Here is a 17,251-nt window from a genome sequence, read left to right as displayed (position 1 = left end):
ACATGGCGCAAGATTGGCATAAGGCAACCTATTACACATACACCACCCGCCTGGTCGAGGATCTCTGTCGATTTACCCGAAGGGTCGGTGACCCGGGGGGCTCTTTCGTCACGGGGACTCGAAGACACGAGGGACCTTGAATGTTAATCTTGATCATAAAACGTGTCGAGCCGAGTCGAGCTAGGATGAGGTTTTACACCGTGCAATTTTATATGGAGAGCTGAGCTCAAATGTGAGATGGAGCTTTGAATGTTTGTGAAGATGGGGCTATCCACAAATCAAGAAAATTCAATCAAAGTCATTCCTTCAATTTTTCCTTATTGCGTCCTTTGTCGTTCCCCTCTAGCACCTTTGTTGATCAATCTCTCGAATTTCCAAGCTCTAGCAGAAGCCACGCAAGGAGTCTTGCTCTGGGCGGTGTGGCAGAGTCACAGGGAGCACGATCAGCACCGTCACATGCATTGATCCGTAGGTAGGGCGTAACATTCTGTCACGGGCCATCCCGCAAAGACGGTCCGAAAGGTCAAGGGCATCTCCTGGCAATGGATTGGTTTTGAAGATGGTGAGAAAATACAAGGCATTGTTCATAGGACATGTGCTGCTTCAAAACCTTTCCAGTGCGATGTGGCATGTCATGAACCGATCGAGGTATGTCTCGCCTTCTCCTGGAGCACCGCCACATACCTTCATAAGGAGAGTGTGGCTTGATTTATTAGGTGACCCCGTCGTGGCCCAGGTTTTGGGTTCAGCTTGTAGGGTGCCCGAAGTTCGGCCGGCGGGTTGCTGGGCTAACCGAGACTATGGGCCCTCTAAGAGATCGATGGCACTGTGTACCCAGCTCGATCGGCTTCTGGCTTTTTGCAAGAGAATTCAGTGGATCAGGGTATGCTGCATCGTGAGTCTCGTGTTTGTCTGATGTGCTCAGCAGCTGTCGAGCTGAGCGCAAACAAAACCACCCAGGCTAAAACAGGTGGCAATTGAGCCTTTCTTTCTGTCATTCAAATTTTCAAGATCACCCGGCCAAATTAGGGTGAAACTTCTAGTTAGGCCAACTGGTTTACGGTGGCTAAATCCATCCGGGATCTGTCTGCGGAGTTCTGCTGTATAAAGTCAACAAAAAAGTTCTCCTCGAGTAAAATTGGATCCGGCCAGGAGATACTCAGTTGGTATTTTCCTTGTCTGCAAAGACAAGCTTGAGGTTCTCAATGGCGCCAGCAAGACAGTAGCACATTCAGATGCGGTCCCCCATGTAAAAAAAGGGATCAATGATTCTGGAGTGGGAGGCGAATGATCTCGCGCGCCTGACAAAGGTCGCCAAAGGCCCAGCTCGACAGGGGTTCATCATTGGTGTGCATTGGCGAGAAATTCGGCAAATCTCCAAGTCGCTGCAGGTTATCGTCATAGTTAAAAGGTTTCAGAGACAAAAAGTCAATTGATGCGCCCACTGGTCCGTGCAGAATGGGCAAAACCTTGATTGAATACGCGCATGCAGTGAGAAAGGAATTCTTGGGAACATGCAGCAGTAGACAGCGTAACTCGCCTGTGGTCGACACGTATATGTGTCGACAACCACCATCATCCTTGTTCTCCACCTCTTCACATTCGTTATCTTCGTGTCTTTAACGTCGAGCCTTCCTTCCACCTCTCCTTCCCCCCCCCGTCTGGTCCTCGCGACGGATATCGACACCAACAGCCTCAATCAGGCTCTGATCCTGGCCTGCGACACACTTTGGTGCGGCGTGAATTATGGACGTCACCCTCAATGCCGTACTCAACATTCGTCAAGCTCCAAGTACCGATTCGGATGACGACGAAAATATTGGCTCCAGCAGAGAAGGCTCTCCCTCGATCTCTGGTCTAATTTCGACCCTCGTCCCTACTCTCCTCATCGCGGCGGTGTATTTCGCCATCTTTCTGATCGTCCGGACCAAATTCCCTCGACAATATGCTCCCAGAACATACTTGGGTGCTTTGCGCCCACAAGAACGAACTCCTGCTCCACCAAACACTCTGTTCGGATGGATTCCCTTTATGAGGAAAGTGAGCATCAATCCCCCCTTTACCAATGGAGAGTGTTATCTGACCGCATCCACCAGCTGCCCGACGAGTATGTCCTTCAACACAACTCCCTCGACGGTTACTTCCTATTGCGATATCTCAAGATGGCGATTCTCATCTGCTTTGTTGGATGCTGTATTACCTGGCCCGTTCTGTTTCCAGTTAATGCAACCGGCGGGGGTGGTCAAGAACAACTCAACATTCTCAGTTTTGCGAACATCCAGGATAAGAACAGGTATTTCGCACACGTTTTCATCGCATGGATATTCATCGGCTTCGTTTTCTTCTTGATCACCAGGGAAATGATCTACTACATCAACTTGCGACAGGCATATCTACTGTCCCCACTTTATGCCTCGCGGATTTCTTCTCGCACCGTCTTGTTCCAGGCCGTTCCAGAAGAATATGCAAACGAAGCCAAGATTCGTCACATGTTTGGTGAAGAACTCAAGAACATCTGGATCGCGTCGGATGCAAAAGAATTGGAAGACATGGTCGACGAACGTTACAAAAACTGCATCAAGCTTGAGGCTGCCGAAACAAAGCTGATCAAGCTTGCCAATGATGCACGTCTCAAGAGCCTTAAAGGGAAGAAGCCAGATACAGAACAGCCTGCTGCTCATTATGACGAAGAATACGGCAGTGAATCCGGTTCGGCTGCTGCCCGATGGGTCGGACCCAAGGATCGACCTACGCATCGACTGAAATTCTTGATTGGCAACAAAGTCGACACTATTAATTATTGTCGTGAGGAAATTGCCAGATTAAATCCGTTGATCGAGGCCGAACAAAACAAATATCGTTCTGGAGACTCAAAACCCAAGAATGCGGTGTTTGTCGAATTTTGGAAGCAGACTCAAGCACAGAGTGCCTTTCAAATGGTAGCCCACCATCAACCGTTACACATGTCGCCTCGCGTCATTGGCCTAAGCCCCGAAGAGATCGTCTGGTCAAATATGGGTATTACCTGGAGGACTCTCACCGTTCGTAATATCTTCTCTCTGGCATTTGTGACGGCCATGATCGTTTTTTGGTGAGTCAACTTTATTCTCTATGAGGCGTATCTAACATATAGTGACAGGTCCATCCCTGTGGCAGTTGTTGGCTCCATCTCTCAAATCTCCTACCTGACGGAAGTCGTACCATTCTTGAGCTTTATCAACAATTGCCCCGATGTCATTTTGGGTGTCATCACCAATTTGTTACCCGTCGTAATGCTGTCGATCCTCATGTCTTTGGTGCCCGTCATCATGAGATTTATGGGTAAAGTTGCCGGGAAGCCTACACTCTCTCTTATCGAACTCCGTTGCCACGAATCCTACTTCTGGTTCCAACTGATTCAGGTATTTTTGGTCACCACCATGACCTCTGCAGCCAGTGCAGCGGTGCCGCAAATCATTGAGAATCCAGGTTCGGTGACAACACTGTTGGCACAGAATTTGCCACTCGCTTCCAACTTCTACATCTCTTACTTTATTCTTCAAGGCTTGGTGTTTTCTTCCGGAGAATTGTTGCGAATTGCAGGATTGGTCTTGTTCAACGTGATGTCGAGCATACTTGACAAAACTCCACGAAAGATGTACAATCGGTGGTCTAGCTTGTCCTCTGTCGGATGGGGTAACGTCTTTCCGGTACTTGAGTAAGTCCTCCGCCAAACCCCTGGAACTCTCTTTCTCTGATGGCACATTGAGAATGATGACGGTGATTTCAATCACGTATGCACCAATCGCTCCTCTTATGCTGGGATTCGCGACCATCGGCCTCGGACTCTTTTATTTCGCATATCGATACAACCTTCTCTTCGTCGACAGTTCCGTCATCGATACCAAAGGTCTCGTCTACGCAAAGGCCCTGCAGCATACTCTTATCGGCTGCTATCTGGCGGCCATTTGCCTCATCGGTCTATTTGGTATTCGAGCCGCTCCGGCGCCCTTGGTGTTGATGGTGGTATTCCTGGTGTTCATGGCCCTATACCATATTTCTCTCTCTTCAGCCGTCGCACCTCTTCTACACTATCTCCCCCGATCTCTCGAAGCCGAAGAAACTGCACTTCTCCAGACAGAATCGGCCGTCACGACAGCGGCCGATCCTCGGCGTGATGCTATGCGTGAAAAGAACGCCCTGGAAGAACTCAGAAAGGTAAAGGAGACAATGTTGCCTACGGAAGGCAACAAGAAGGTGTCTATGTTCAAACGATTCCTGCGACCGGATATTTACGCCAGCTACACGGTGATGCGAAAGCTCGTACCCCAGGATTTTGCAGAGATCAGATATTCACCTGAAGTTGCGAGGGATGCGTATCAAGATCCTGCTGTCAACGCGGTGGCACCATTGCTTTGGGTCCCGAGAGACGAAATGGGCGTGTCGAGACAGGAATGCTTGCACACGAATAAAGTCACCCCGATGACGGACGAAGGCGCCACGTTCGATGAGAAAGGGAAGATCATCTGGCTACAGGAGGAGCTGGGTGGACGTGCGCCCATCTTTGAAGAGAAGATTTATTACTAATGGCAAAACCCGTGTTGAAAAGGAGGTCTTCAAAAGGAAGGGGAATATCACGACTCACCCGCGTGCCTTTTAGGGATTCACTGTTTGTCTTGTTCCGCTAGGGTGAACGAATGTGGCGTGCTATGTATGGACTTGCTTGCAGTTAGCGTGCTTGCACCCAAACAGCCACAAATTGCGCACCTGAATACAGGTATGAAAATGGAAAGGGAGGCTCTTGTTTTCCAGTACTGCTTTCGGGTGCTGTACTTGCTTGGTGTATGTGGAACAGGCATACACCCCAGAAATGAAATGATATTAGTATTCGTATTAGTACGGATTAAGTCGTCACGGGTTTTGTGAGAAATAGTATTCTTTGGATGCTGCTCATCGAACTCCAAGAATGATGTAGACTGCCCTGAGTGTATATATATATGTTTTACATAGTGGATTCAGCCTCGTTTCGTCGGCTTCAAATCACGATGTAGTACTTCCTTCTAACAACACTTTAGATTAGCCAGCTAACGTGGCTTGTGTTAGTCTAGCTGAGTAAGCCTCAAAGGAGTTCGTTCCCTCTTGCTCATGTTCATGTCGAAGCTATATGCCCATCCGTCCTCACGTCTCGCCCTCTTAGACAAGTCTAGTTTGCTCTGGCATAGAATAATTCAGTCTTCCTTTCCCAACATCTGCAACTGGCTTGCTTCCTTTTTTCCATTGTTGTCCTTCCCTTTCGGCCCTTTTCCGTCTCATTTCGTCTCAAGTACATGCTCTTGGTTAGCAGCACGAGGAGAGTAGAATGGCCTCCCCTAAAAAGTTTCAAATCACTCCCCAAGCCAAGTAGCCATGGCCACCACGTCGTCCTGTACCGACAATCCCAGAGGAAAAAACAAAAAGGGAAGCCCGGCATAGGTGCGATGTGATCTTCCTTACTAGTGTTCATTCCGATTCTCTAGCCGGGCTCGTTGGTCCGTCATTCGACTCAACTCAGTTGAGTCCAATTCATTTCCACTCGAGTTGATATGATGCCTCTTCTCCCTTGCTGAATCTCGCAAAGTCACTAGCTTCAGAGGGTACGGGATTGAAACTATCTGACGGGCTGTTATGGCTTCCTCCATGCTGAAAAGGCGAAAGAATGTTTCTTGCCGAACATTGATGGTGATGGACATGGTGAGTTGGCCTACCAGATTCAAGGATGGAGGGTGGGAGAGGTCATACTCTCAGTCCAAGTGCTCTGGGACCCGAGGTGGTTGAATCTGGTCGGGTCAGGTCAATTCGGGTCCGAAAGGAAAAGGCAACATGGCGTGAATAAGGTCCAGAAGACTGCTTTGCTTAGTGGGAGGTAGATTGGAATGTGGATTTGGGCGATGTTGGTTTCCTAAAGTCAAATCAAGGGTTTCAGTTCTAGATCCTTGATATGCTTCCAGGCCGGTCTCCATCGCCGGCGCTGATGGGTGGCAGTAGAAAGGTTTTCTGTTTGAATAGTCGATTTTCCTGTTGGCGTGATGTATTTGACGACAAGTTGTACCGATCAGGAAGGGGAGGACGAATGGGAAAAAGATGGAGAGACTAGAAGTCGGCAGACTGCGCTGTGGCATTAAGCATATGAGGATGAATAGGCTTTCAAATTGCCAACAGCGCAAAATCCTTCGTTGCAAACCTCTACAAAATGATAGAATTCGGTATAAATTTCTTTGAAAAGATTGCATAGGAAAAACTGAGACAAAAATTCTCTGGGGAGATTGCTTCGATAACTCAATAATTCACATTCCAGAGGGACTGACATCGAAAGCACTGAGTGCGTGATTCAGTTTCTCCATGGCATTTTCATTTTTCAAAGGCACGGCTGAGGCCAAAAATTCAAATCGTGTCTGATTGATCGAGGAGAGGAAAATTTTCATTTGGGAGGTTTCTCGTGGGCGAGGAACCATGCAAGCAAATTCTAACGTGAAAATTGGGGGCGGTCACACACATGTCACTAACATACTTTGTACGCTGTCATGTACAATGGGGTATGATCAAAGGATGAAGAATGAACTCTTATTTACCCCAGATGCTCGGTTGGCTGCTTTTGGCGCTGTTGCTGGCCAGAGAGCTCGGGCATGATATTCCCAAGCCAACCTTGGAAGCCAGGCCACCTCCTTAAGCGGAACGGAGCGGCGCGAGACGAGGCGAAGCGCCGTATGATGGTTTGAAGAGCTTGGACCAACAACACACCCTTGAAAAGGCAGACATTTTGACAGTCGTAATGGCCCCGGTAAATGTGAACCGAATACGTCAAAGAAGCTGGAAGCTGACATGCAGTAATTCCGATTTGGCCTTGAGAACCAAGCATGTCCAGCGGTTAGATATACGTAGAGAATCTGGGTTTCTCGGAACGGACATTCTGAAGTTAGCTCGGAAGCTGAGATTACAAGACGCCGGGTCCCCTTTTTTTTTTTAACAAGGTCTTGTAGCCGCTATCACAAGTTGGGCAATGCTTGACTAGAGTGATGCAGGCGGTTGGCTTGTTGAAATGGTGACGCGAGATCAAGCGAAGGGAGATGAGAACAAAGAGGGTTAGATTTGTCCAGGGTTATTTGGATTTTGGCCAGGATTTTGCTGACATTCGGCAGTTGGGCATTGATAGGTGATCGGGGGACGTCTCCGGGGACCAGAAAGTTTGTTAAGGGGTGATAAACGAGGATCTTCTCGAAGGAATAAATCAAGCCTCTAGAGTCAAGCCACCAGAAATTGATTGTTCCAAGGGTCCCGATCGACATTGAAAGCATTCGTGGCCAGCAAGAAGTTCTGGCCGCCGACAAATTCGTATCGAGGCGAGTGACAAATTGTTGTTGATGCCCAACAGATCGACAACGCAAATAATATTATTCAGATCAGGCACAGAAGAACGGAAAACACCCAGCCAAATCACCACTGATCTGCTATATTGAAGATCATACACCCAAGTTCCAATATTGAGACAAGAAGAGTAACGATTGTCCAAATACTTGACCAACACTGACTCGACAGATGAAGGAAAGTGAACCAAAGGTACTGCAAATTGTGGGTCGGTGGGACAAATCCGTCTTTCGTTCCTGGTTACACATCCGGCGGCTAAATCATGGCTGGAAATTTCTCGAGAAGAGGCGGGTACTTGGCCGGTTTGATTGCGCTTATTCCGCCACCCGCTTGAGCAGAGTACGGAGCCCAGCCTTGAAAATGATTTTGTTGATTTGGAAGTTGAATCTCGATTTGAAAAGGGTCCCCCTTAGACTAACGAATTTTGAGAATAACGGGACCCATTTTGATGTCCTTCGCCCCGCTCGGTTGAACGTTCTCACATTCTGTGTCCATGTGGGGAGTGGTTTCCACACACTGAAGAAGGCGGAATAAGGACCGCGGATTTGATTTCCAACCTTTTCGATTGATCCTGACGAAATGGGTATTATTGCAACTCCACAAATGGACACCGGATGGAGATACCGTGTGTCGACATTTGGAACGTTTCGGATATCAAGATCAAAGTCGCCCCCATGCAAATAAATCATGACGAAAACGATAAGATGGTCCACAGGAAATGATGCTAAACTAGTTGGCCATTCATTCGGGTTGGGATTCTGCCTTGAAACAGGATGTCGATCAATTTGAAGCTTTGATGGTAACAAGTGTCGGTGAGACGAGCATTCAAACGATCATTTCAGACAAGATGTGTCCAGCGCATCATGTTCCCCAATCGTCATGTGACACATGCTCGATGGATTGTACACAGAAATTTCAGGTGGAAAAAGTCTGAATGACGCATTCCTCATAGATTTAGCTATTGGTTCATGTCCTGATCGACCATGCGAGACGGCAACAAGGTGAGCATGGGGCGGGCCCGGTGTTGCACTCTGCAAGTTTGTGTTGTCCATATTTTTGCTGTGCTGTTCTGCTGGTCGCGCCTAAGAGTTGCATTCCTGTCGACTGTGACAAGGTGGGCCCATGACGCCCTTTTCGGCCGCAAACCCTGGTCAATCTATGAGGACAGGTCGAATCGTGAGTGGTGGATAAAGCCATCGGATGGGGTGGCCCTGGTCCTGAGTCCCTATCCAGACTTTTCTGCCATCGGTGTGGTCGTCACCATGCACCATGCAAGAGAACGTTGGACAACGATTACGAGGGAGAGCTGATGATGATGAGACAGATTGAATCCTGGAAGGGGAACCTAGTAATCGAGGGGTTTTGTGCCACCTAAGCCTCAAATGAGCGTCAGAACATCCAACAAAGTACTTTTCAGGTCGAGCTTTTTGATCGTGGTCGAGAGTTTATCTGTGACACTTCCCAGATCCTTCCACTGATGGCGTCTAATAGTAGTTCGCTCGGGGTTCGACATGAAAGCAAAGATGGTCTGATACCAGGTAACGATCCGTACCGGACGGGAAGACGGTGGGAGGGGAACGTGTCATGGCCATCGAGTCGTTTCTCTTGTTCCCCAGCCAAGTGGTGTTAAGTGTTCGCGATTGGAGTGAGGCCCAATGCAATCGCTAGAGGCACCGGTGACTAGTGGGCTTGGAGCAGGGGTCAGTAGGTGAGCGGGCAACAGGGTTGGGGGAGATACCCTTGAGCGAAGTAGGACATTGACATGTCTGACCCATCCGAGCCCACGTTGACGACGTCGTTCGTCAGGAAGAATCGACTAGCTGGGAGTAGAACCTGAATGGTTGAAATGGATGCAGTTGACTACTGTCACCAAGGATCAGCTAATAATGCCACACCCAGTTATTTTGGCTGTGGGTGGGGAGCCGAAAAACACCTGGCACGCTTCTCCACGTCGGAGGGCCTCCTTGCCCCTACGAACGCCAAATCTCTCGATTGATTGTACTGTCTCCTTAGGCCTCGACATTGTCTGCCTGGTAGTATTTCTGCTGTCCAATACAACAGTACTCCTGCTAAGTGAGGATAGAACAATAGCAAAGTAACAGGTTCACAGGATAGGACAGCTGTAGGAAAGTGGGTAATAGGTAGAGTAATGGTGCATCTGACACCGCATCTTTTTCTCCCATCTGCGGTCCCGCGTCCTGCAGTCCTGCGGTCCTACGGGCGTGAACCGCAGAACCCACACCTCTCTCACTTCGGAGTGACCCTCTACTCCAACCCTCTCAAACTCCGCTTTATCTCGCTCTCATGGTCCAAGCTATTTCCTTCTACCACTTCAATCCACCTTCAAACTCTGTCTGCGCCTCAACCGTCCGCACATCATCTATTCATTCCCCCCAACTCGACCTCACCAACGCGCATTTCCTTGAACTGCATCAACTCGATTCAATCCTCGTTCTTTATCCTCGTTGGAATTGGGCATCGGTTTTTGGCTCTCGCTCTTTCTTGCCGACAATCCCGCCTACACCGCATCAACCTTTTCCTCCGCTGTCTCCCGCTTGTTCCTTCGGCCAGTGCATGATCACCTTGCACGACTTGAGTCACCGAAACAATGTCCTGATAGCTGTTCAACCATTTTGTACCCCCCCTCACCCTCTCTGCTGCTCTTGTCCACGCCATGGCTCGAGACATGGATGCTCATTCGAGCTTCCTGTACCTCGTCGAGAACCTGCCTTCCTGGCAAGCCACCATTGATTCATTGTCTGTTCATGCCGCTCAAAAGAATGCCGAATTCGGTGCAGAATATGCTCGACTGGTCAATCAGATCAGACCGAAGCGTAGAAAGACTCCCTCCGTTGCCTCTATCCACACTCATGATGCTGAATCTCCAATTGAGTCTCCCACGACCTCTTCGAACGTTGATGATGTCGCCTCTCCATCCGATCGTGTCGACATCAATCCCCTCGATGCCGAAAACAGATGTTTATACGTACAGGCCCGAAGGAAAAGGAAACCAGACCAATCTCTTCGTTCAGGTGCCTCCGGCCCCCCCCAGTTCAGAAACAAGAACCAAGTCGTGGTTTACTATGATGGGTACTTACAAGAGCAGCTCGACAGCATGGTCAAACTAATTGGAGTTGGTCGGAATAATCTGCGAAAGGGGAAGAATGCATTGGCAGCGGCCAAAGGGTTTCGACTGCCCACCTTGACCACCCGATCTGGTCAAGGTTATCCTTCACTTGAAAATATCAAGAGTACCATGATATCTCGGAATGCGTCCACATTGCTACAAGGAAAACAATCCAGAGGCCCAAGAGGGCAACCCGCCTCCGATGATGAGACTGCTTTTTTCCAGGTCGACAAACAGCTGGAAATTATCCAATCGTTGTGTGAAACAGCTGCTCACCAGTTTCTTCGAGATGGAGATTGCAGGACTGAACTTGACTCCATTCATCAAAAGTTTGATCTCGTCCTTGAACAAGCTAAGACTACTGCGGAGTCGCTCAAGAAACTGCGAGGGGAAAGTCGTGCCTTATCCCAGGACGGGACCGACAATCAAGGATCCATCGGATCTGACCACAACAATAACAACAACAACTGCGCCCACTCAGATACGACAATATCTACCCAACCCTCAATGGAAGGCCTCAAAACACCTAAAATTGGCGCCGCCCCGGATCCGAGCCCTTTAATATTGAGCCACACCATGGAAGATATGAAATCTCGAGGAGCACTCTTCCGTGCTCCTGAAATTCCTCCCGACACCACGGCTGCCGTTTTGATGGCTGATACCATCGAGGTTGACGACGCCAGCGACCAAAGTTCCATCGAGGTGGACATTTCTCAATATCGACTTACCAGTCCTAGGAGAGCCGTGGTTTGATGAATCAATCCCCCAAGGATTGTTCTTTCGTTTCGATGTTTCTTGTGTTGCACCCAAATATGGTTTCTTTCTTTTTGTTTTTTTGGTTGAATTGCATTTCAGCGTGTTTCGATCTATCTCCAGCATATTCGCAGCAATTGAGCGGAATTCTGTTTTACATCCGGCTGAAGTTCGAAATGGAGCCATGTGAGGAAATGAGTTGACAGGAGATGGGACAAGAGCAGGGCGGAAATTTGGGAAGCGCCGATCCGGCCTATTCAGCATAGCATGGCGAGATAATAAATGCTCCAATTATCTATCGACCTAACATGACGGAAAGGCGAAGATGAAGGAAGCTAGGGAGGCAGATTTGGGAAATTTGGGATTCGATGTAGAAGGAGAAAAAGAAGCCTCTCCCAACCATTCCGATGTTTATAAGGATTGAAATGTCTTTGCACTCAACCAATCATACGACATCGAAGATGGATATCTTGGCTAGTTGGAGCAAGGCTTTGCAGGAACGAAGATGAGAGCCTTCGCACATGGCTGGACGATCTTTGTCAGATGCCAGGCTGGCCAGGTATTTTTGTTGGGAAAGCTGAGTGAGCACGATGCGATATCAGACTGTTACGGCCGATTGATTATCATGGATTTTGCATGTTTCGGATCCGAGGTATATTTTCATATTTGGATGCAATCCAAAGGGGAAGTATGGAAGAACATGTAGACTGGAATTGGAAACTGGAATTGCTATAGTGATTGATCCCTGGAGCTTGCCGTGGACCTGGACGGGTCCAAATAACCACGGGATTGAGGATGAAGACAAGGAATGGCATCGGCCTTGAACCATCGATCAATCCATCATTAAACCCGTAAAATTGATGGAAACTTGTTCGGACATCCTTCTCCACTCTTCTTCTTCTGGAATGCAAATCAGGGAACCCCGTGGACAAAGGTTACATCTGATCTTGGTCTAGATCTGTCCCGCGCATCCTCTTTCGTCCAAGTCATTTCGTATCCTGTCATGTCGTCGTATGGGAATCTCCGTGTGTTGCGCCACAGCCTATTGCTCTGGCTACATGTCCTGAGTAAACGGTGGTCGTGGTTGACTGCGCATGGTCCCGTGGGCGTCATGTTAACTTTTAGAGTAGTGTTTTGGAGATCGTCTTCGATAGCGGTCGTGTTCAACCTTGTCATGGTTGGCCAGACCGATTCCAAGTTTGACGTCTTCTGGGTGGACTTCTCCAGCGACGTTCATTCAACCACCGTTCCTGGCAGCCGTCAACATCCCTGCATCGTTAGTGGCTTGTTGACCAGCAGCTTTGACTCGCGCCTCCTGTACCACACCCCAGAATAACCTCCTCTTGACTTCACTCGCCAACAGACCCGTCACTTCCTCCGATGAGATCTTATTCCCTGCTCTGACGATCTGTTCCAAAGAGCCATCGCGGACCACTTTGAGATTCTTTTCTCCGGTCCCTGCTAGCTCTTGGACTCGTCTTCCCATGCTTGCGCTGCTTCGCTGTTTCTTGGCTGCGTCTCGGATCTTCAATGCGTGATCGGCGATTTGCTTGTTGGCATAGTCACGGTTGGTGAATAAAGGGGACTGCGAGAGGGTCGACACCCAATATTTGTTCCACAGAAGGCCGAGAAGATGAGTATCCAAAGTCGACTTGTAGTGGGTGACTTCCAACGCGTAGTATGAATTGGCGTGGGCTCCAAAATCTTCAATCTTGCCTGTGGGAATGGCCTGGAATTCGTCACTGTCATCGGTGAATTGTTTGTCTTTTGGTCGTTGGTTTTCCGGGTAGGTTCTGAAAGCACCGATTTCCACCTTGCCGGCACTGACCGTCCGATCTGGATCGATGACCACAGCCACAAATGGATCGTTCACCATTTGATGTGTCATTTGCGTGTCGACGTCGATACCGGAAAGCCAGCATCCATATCCTGGGTGTGAATGATACCATCCCACTGCATTTTCAAGCTGGCCTCCTCCTTCGCGAGAAGCGATGCCGAAATTCACCATGTATTCGTCGGCCTCGCTGTGTGCATTGACTCTGGTCTCCGTTCCTTCGACTGGGAGTCTGTATGCATCGGTGACAACGAGAGAGCGGCCAGAGATGTAACCAATCATCAGACCCATGATCTCGAGGCTACCACCAGAACGAGCATGGATGGTCATTTTGAGAAGGGCAAGAGCCGATATACGGACCTGGGTGAAGTAATTGAGGTCTTTCTTCCACGGTGCCGAATTCCGAAGAGCCCTGTCGGCGTCCGGGTCTGGTAGGCTGTATAGAGCATTTTGAGAGGGATCGATGGTGATGATGTTGTTCTCGGCCTCCCAGGTGCGCAAGGCGGAAAGGGTCGACATTGTGCTCTTGAAGGTGGGACTAGGTTATAGGCTGCTCATTCAGAGGTGTGAAAGATGTAGTGGTGCGTAGCTTAAGCTTTCGTGAGAATCGTCCAGTGTAAAATTGAAGAGGTTGATTGCGGTCTGGACATTCTGCCGGTGCTTACCTAAACTGCCCTCGCGGAGATTTAAAGGCGGTGGAAAGGGCCACTGGTTGCTGTGCAACCCGCCCACGATAAACAGACTCGAACCTTGGACATGATGCCATAGGCCACTCAACTTCAACCTGATGCGACAACGCCGCGACCACTTGGTGACCCTCTGACCCTCCTCCATGCTGTCTCTTCGTATGCCCACGCTCCCATCTGGCCACTGTCCACATCCCCATTTGAATTGAGCGTCATCATCCGACTGCTCGGCCACGAGCCTGAGTTGCCCAAATGCCAGCACCGATGGACACCAGCTACCTGACAACTCAAGTCACCACGATCATCGGTCAATTACACTCCATATTCGATGAGATTGGTGTACCTCGCAATGAACGCGAATCACGAGAAACAGAATTGTTCGCGGCCTTGTCCGACACTCTCCACAGCCAGCTTCGCCTCGTCAACTCGTACGTCAGATACGGCATCCGACGAGCTTCAAAACAAAGCACTAATCTTCATTGTCAGGGAGAAAAACCAAATGACCGAAGAAGCCCAGAACATTATCAAGACAATCAAACAGATGGAAGCGTCGCTGGACGACGAGAAGGATAGAGGTTACCACTTAGACACTAACGGCTTAAGAGTTACCCACCCTCTGATCGATTGTTTACGCGACCTGAAAGAGAAATACAATGTCGTGAGCAGACTTCATCGAGAACGTTTCGAACAAGTCAAGAAGCTAGTTGAAGCTCTTGAATCCTATTCATCACACCTCGAGTCATCCTTTGTCAAGATCCGGCTTCCCCCTACCGCCTCCAATACGTGTCCTCCCAACTTCGATCTGTCTCCATCATATGTTACAAAGCTTGACGAAGAGTTCACCAGAGTGTATGATGAATACAACAAGAGAGTGGCCATGGTTCAACAAACCGCGGAGGAAATCGTGAGACTCTGGTCGGAATTGGGCATTCCTCAGGCACAGACAGACTCGATGATTGTTCAGCATTACCGCGATTCTCCAGAGCAACTAGGTCTCCACCAAGCAGATCTGGATCGACTCAGAAGCCGTCGCGATAAACTGCTGGAGGAAAAGAAGGGTCGTGAGAAGCGCTTGAGTGAGGTGAAGAAGAGCATTGAAGCCCTATGGGATCGTCTTGGGATCGAAGAACCTGATCGAAAAGCATTCCTGGCTGCGAATCGTGGATGTGGCCTACGAACCATCAATGAATTTGAAGATGAATTGGCGAGATTGAACGAATTGAAGAGACAAAATCTTCATTTGTTCGTGGAGGATGCCCGTGTCAGATTGCAAGAGCTTTGGGACTCATTGTACTTCTCTGAAGAAGAGATGCTCGATTTCACTCCAGCTTTCTCCGACGTCTACAGTGACGCTCTTCTGTCAGCTCATGAAGCAGAAATTGAGAGACTGACCACGTTGAGAGAACAACGAGCACCCACGTTGGCCGCTGTCGAAAAGTACAGATCCCTGATTGCCGATCGCGAGGCTCTAGCCGCATCTGCCAATGATGCTTCGAGATTGATGCTGAAACCACAAAAAGGGGAGAAACGAGATCCTGGTAAACTACTCAGGGAGGAGAAGATGAGAAAGAGAATTGCCAAAGAGTTGCCCAAGGTGACAGCAGAACTGACAAAGGTCTTGCAAAAGTATGAGGATGAATATGGAAGACCTTTCCTAGTTCACGGGGAAAGATTTCTTGATGAGCTCGAAGAAGCAGAAGTTAAAGCACCACCACCGCGGTCCAAAACACCGAACGGCTTGCGACCCAAAACTCCCGCTCCTCCACAGACTTCGAAACCATCGTCCAGCACCGCAAAATCGGGGCCCCCAGCTCAACCAGGAAGTGTCGTGAAAGGTCCTGCACCACGATCAACGGCGAAGACGCCCACCGGTAATAGACCCGGAACAGTCAGACAACAGGCAGCACCAGCCCCCGCAGCAGCCCTTTCATCACAAGTCAAATCTCCTTCCAAAATTCCAGCCCGAGTTCCACTTGGGAATCTCAAGAATGGCAACAACTCCCCTGAACGTCGAGCTATTCCGCAGCCATCTTCACGTAACGTACCTGAGCCTCAACAGAATTATTCTCAGAATGCTAGAACCATGGGTCCACCAAGAGCGCCCCCACCAAAGATGAGAGATCTCATGGTTCCATCTTCCGAACCTACCGTGAACTCGCAACCCCTACCTTCATCTACCTGTCCCGAAAGTACCCTTTCCGCCGGTTCAAATGAGAGCAGTCGCTATGTTCGGCCCATGAGCCCTGAAGATGTATATGACGACCGAGAACGAATGTCGTACATGTCGGCTTCGCTGTTGAATCGAGATAGACAGCAGCAACATTACCAACAATCACAGCGCCAACAAAACGACACATGTTACCATTCTCACGTTCATCAATACCAGCCTTCTCACTCTTCATCAGCTTCTATGCGGAGCCATAGCACTCGTCATAATCCCTCCGCGCCGCCCTCGACCCTGCCAGGATCCCGCCAGACCTCCAACACTTCATCGAACATGACCACTGGTACGACGGCCAGCAGTAGTGAGAACTGGGAAACCTATTCCGATGCTTCTGTGATGGAGCCCGAGCGAGACGTCCGCGATCCCTATTACTCCAAAGTCCACACCCATGCTGTCACCACGAATGCTCTCGGCACCAGTCATAACCTTAATGGGAAGAGACCAATGACGGCGGCCGGTCCCGGTGGTGGTGCCTCCACAGGACAGATGGCTCCTCCACCTGCGAAGGTCAGGTTACAGAATCAACATCACGGATACCAGACCTCGCATTACGGACAATATAGAGAGATATCTGACGAAAACATCGAAGGAGACGGAGTCCGAGTCGAAGGCAGTGATGCCGCATGGAGTACAGAGCTGGAAGAGACGTACTAGTCAATTGGAATAAGGGGGTTGAGACGGAGTCAGTGTGGATTGGTACTCTTCGGCAATGAGATCTTGTTCATTCTTGTTCTTTCCAAACGTGTGATGATTGTCATGGTATGCCATATTTGGTGCTGATACTGGTCTTGAGTCTGGAGCCAATCATGTTTTTGGGAGGGAGGGAAGATGGGGGAGTGGGATTGTCTTGAAGGCGTTGGCTCGGGGGTTTCTGGTGTCTGGGTGTATGGATAATTTCAAAAACACAAGGTCAGGTCACAGCTACAATTTGGCCTTGGTTTGGGGACTTAGGACGTAGCGAGGGTTGGACATGGACATTTTTCGATTCTCTTACCATTCGAGAACAAGACCAAGAATCATCAAGATGAGGCTCTCACGCCTAGAACTTTTTTTCAAAATACGGTTCATTCTGGCATATCCCGTTCTCTCCTGTGCTCCCCACCCTATAAGTGAAAGATGGTCTTGTCTCATTCTGCTTCGTGATACTCTGCTCATACGCTGTAAGGTAAGGTGAGGCGGGTGACAAAGCGAAGTGTATTTTCGTGTATACTGATATACAGATCGGCCCAGGCTCATGGAATCCATCC

At 49.2% G+C, this 17,251-nt stretch overlaps 4 protein-coding genes across 4 annotated transcripts; 3 read left to right on the top strand and 1 right to left on the bottom strand.

Annotated features, from left to right (window-relative positions):
* Nucleotides 1-1,746: 1,746 nt before the first annotated feature.
* Z518_03072 (uncharacterized protein) lies at nt 1,747-4,566 on the top strand (the record flags this gene model as incomplete). Its single annotated transcript, XM_013420098.1, has 4 exons — nt 1,747-2,040; nt 2,097-3,091; nt 3,140-3,697; nt 3,750-4,566. The coding sequence occupies 4 exons, from the start codon at nt 1,747-1,749 to the stop codon at nt 4,564-4,566; spliced, it is 2,664 nt and encodes an 887-aa protein (XP_013275552.1).
* A 5,488-nt stretch (nt 4,567-10,054) lies between these two features.
* Nucleotides 10,055-11,260, top strand: Z518_03071 (uncharacterized protein; the record flags this gene model as incomplete). The annotated part of the gene is made up of 1 exon (XM_013420097.1): nt 10,055-11,260. The coding sequence occupies one exon, from the start codon at nt 10,055-10,057 to the stop codon at nt 11,258-11,260; it is 1,206 nt and encodes a 401-aa protein (XP_013275551.1).
* A 1,237-nt stretch (nt 11,261-12,497) lies between these two features.
* Nucleotides 12,498-13,613, bottom strand: Z518_03070 (uncharacterized protein; the record flags this gene model as incomplete). Its single annotated transcript, XM_013420096.1, has 1 exon — nt 12,498-13,613. The coding sequence occupies one exon, from the start codon at nt 13,611-13,613 to the stop codon at nt 12,498-12,500; it is 1,116 nt and encodes a 371-aa protein (XP_013275550.1).
* Nucleotides 13,614-14,032: 419 nt separating this feature from the next.
* Nucleotides 14,033-16,658, top strand: Z518_03069 (uncharacterized protein; the record flags this gene model as incomplete). The annotated part of the gene is made up of 2 exons (XM_013420095.1): nt 14,033-14,208; nt 14,267-16,658. The coding sequence occupies 2 exons, from the start codon at nt 14,033-14,035 to the stop codon at nt 16,656-16,658; spliced, it is 2,568 nt and encodes an 855-aa protein (XP_013275549.1).
* Between the last annotated feature and the right edge of the window lie 593 nt (nt 16,659-17,251).

Source organism: Rhinocladiella mackenziei, assembly GCF_000835555.1.
Source record: "Rhinocladiella mackenziei CBS 650.93 unplaced genomic scaffold supercont1.2, whole genome shotgun sequence".
Taxonomy (NCBI): Eukaryota; Fungi; Ascomycota; class Eurotiomycetes; order Chaetothyriales; family Herpotrichiellaceae; genus Rhinocladiella; species Rhinocladiella mackenziei.
This window is presented reverse-complemented; position numbering and strand designations above follow the sequence as displayed.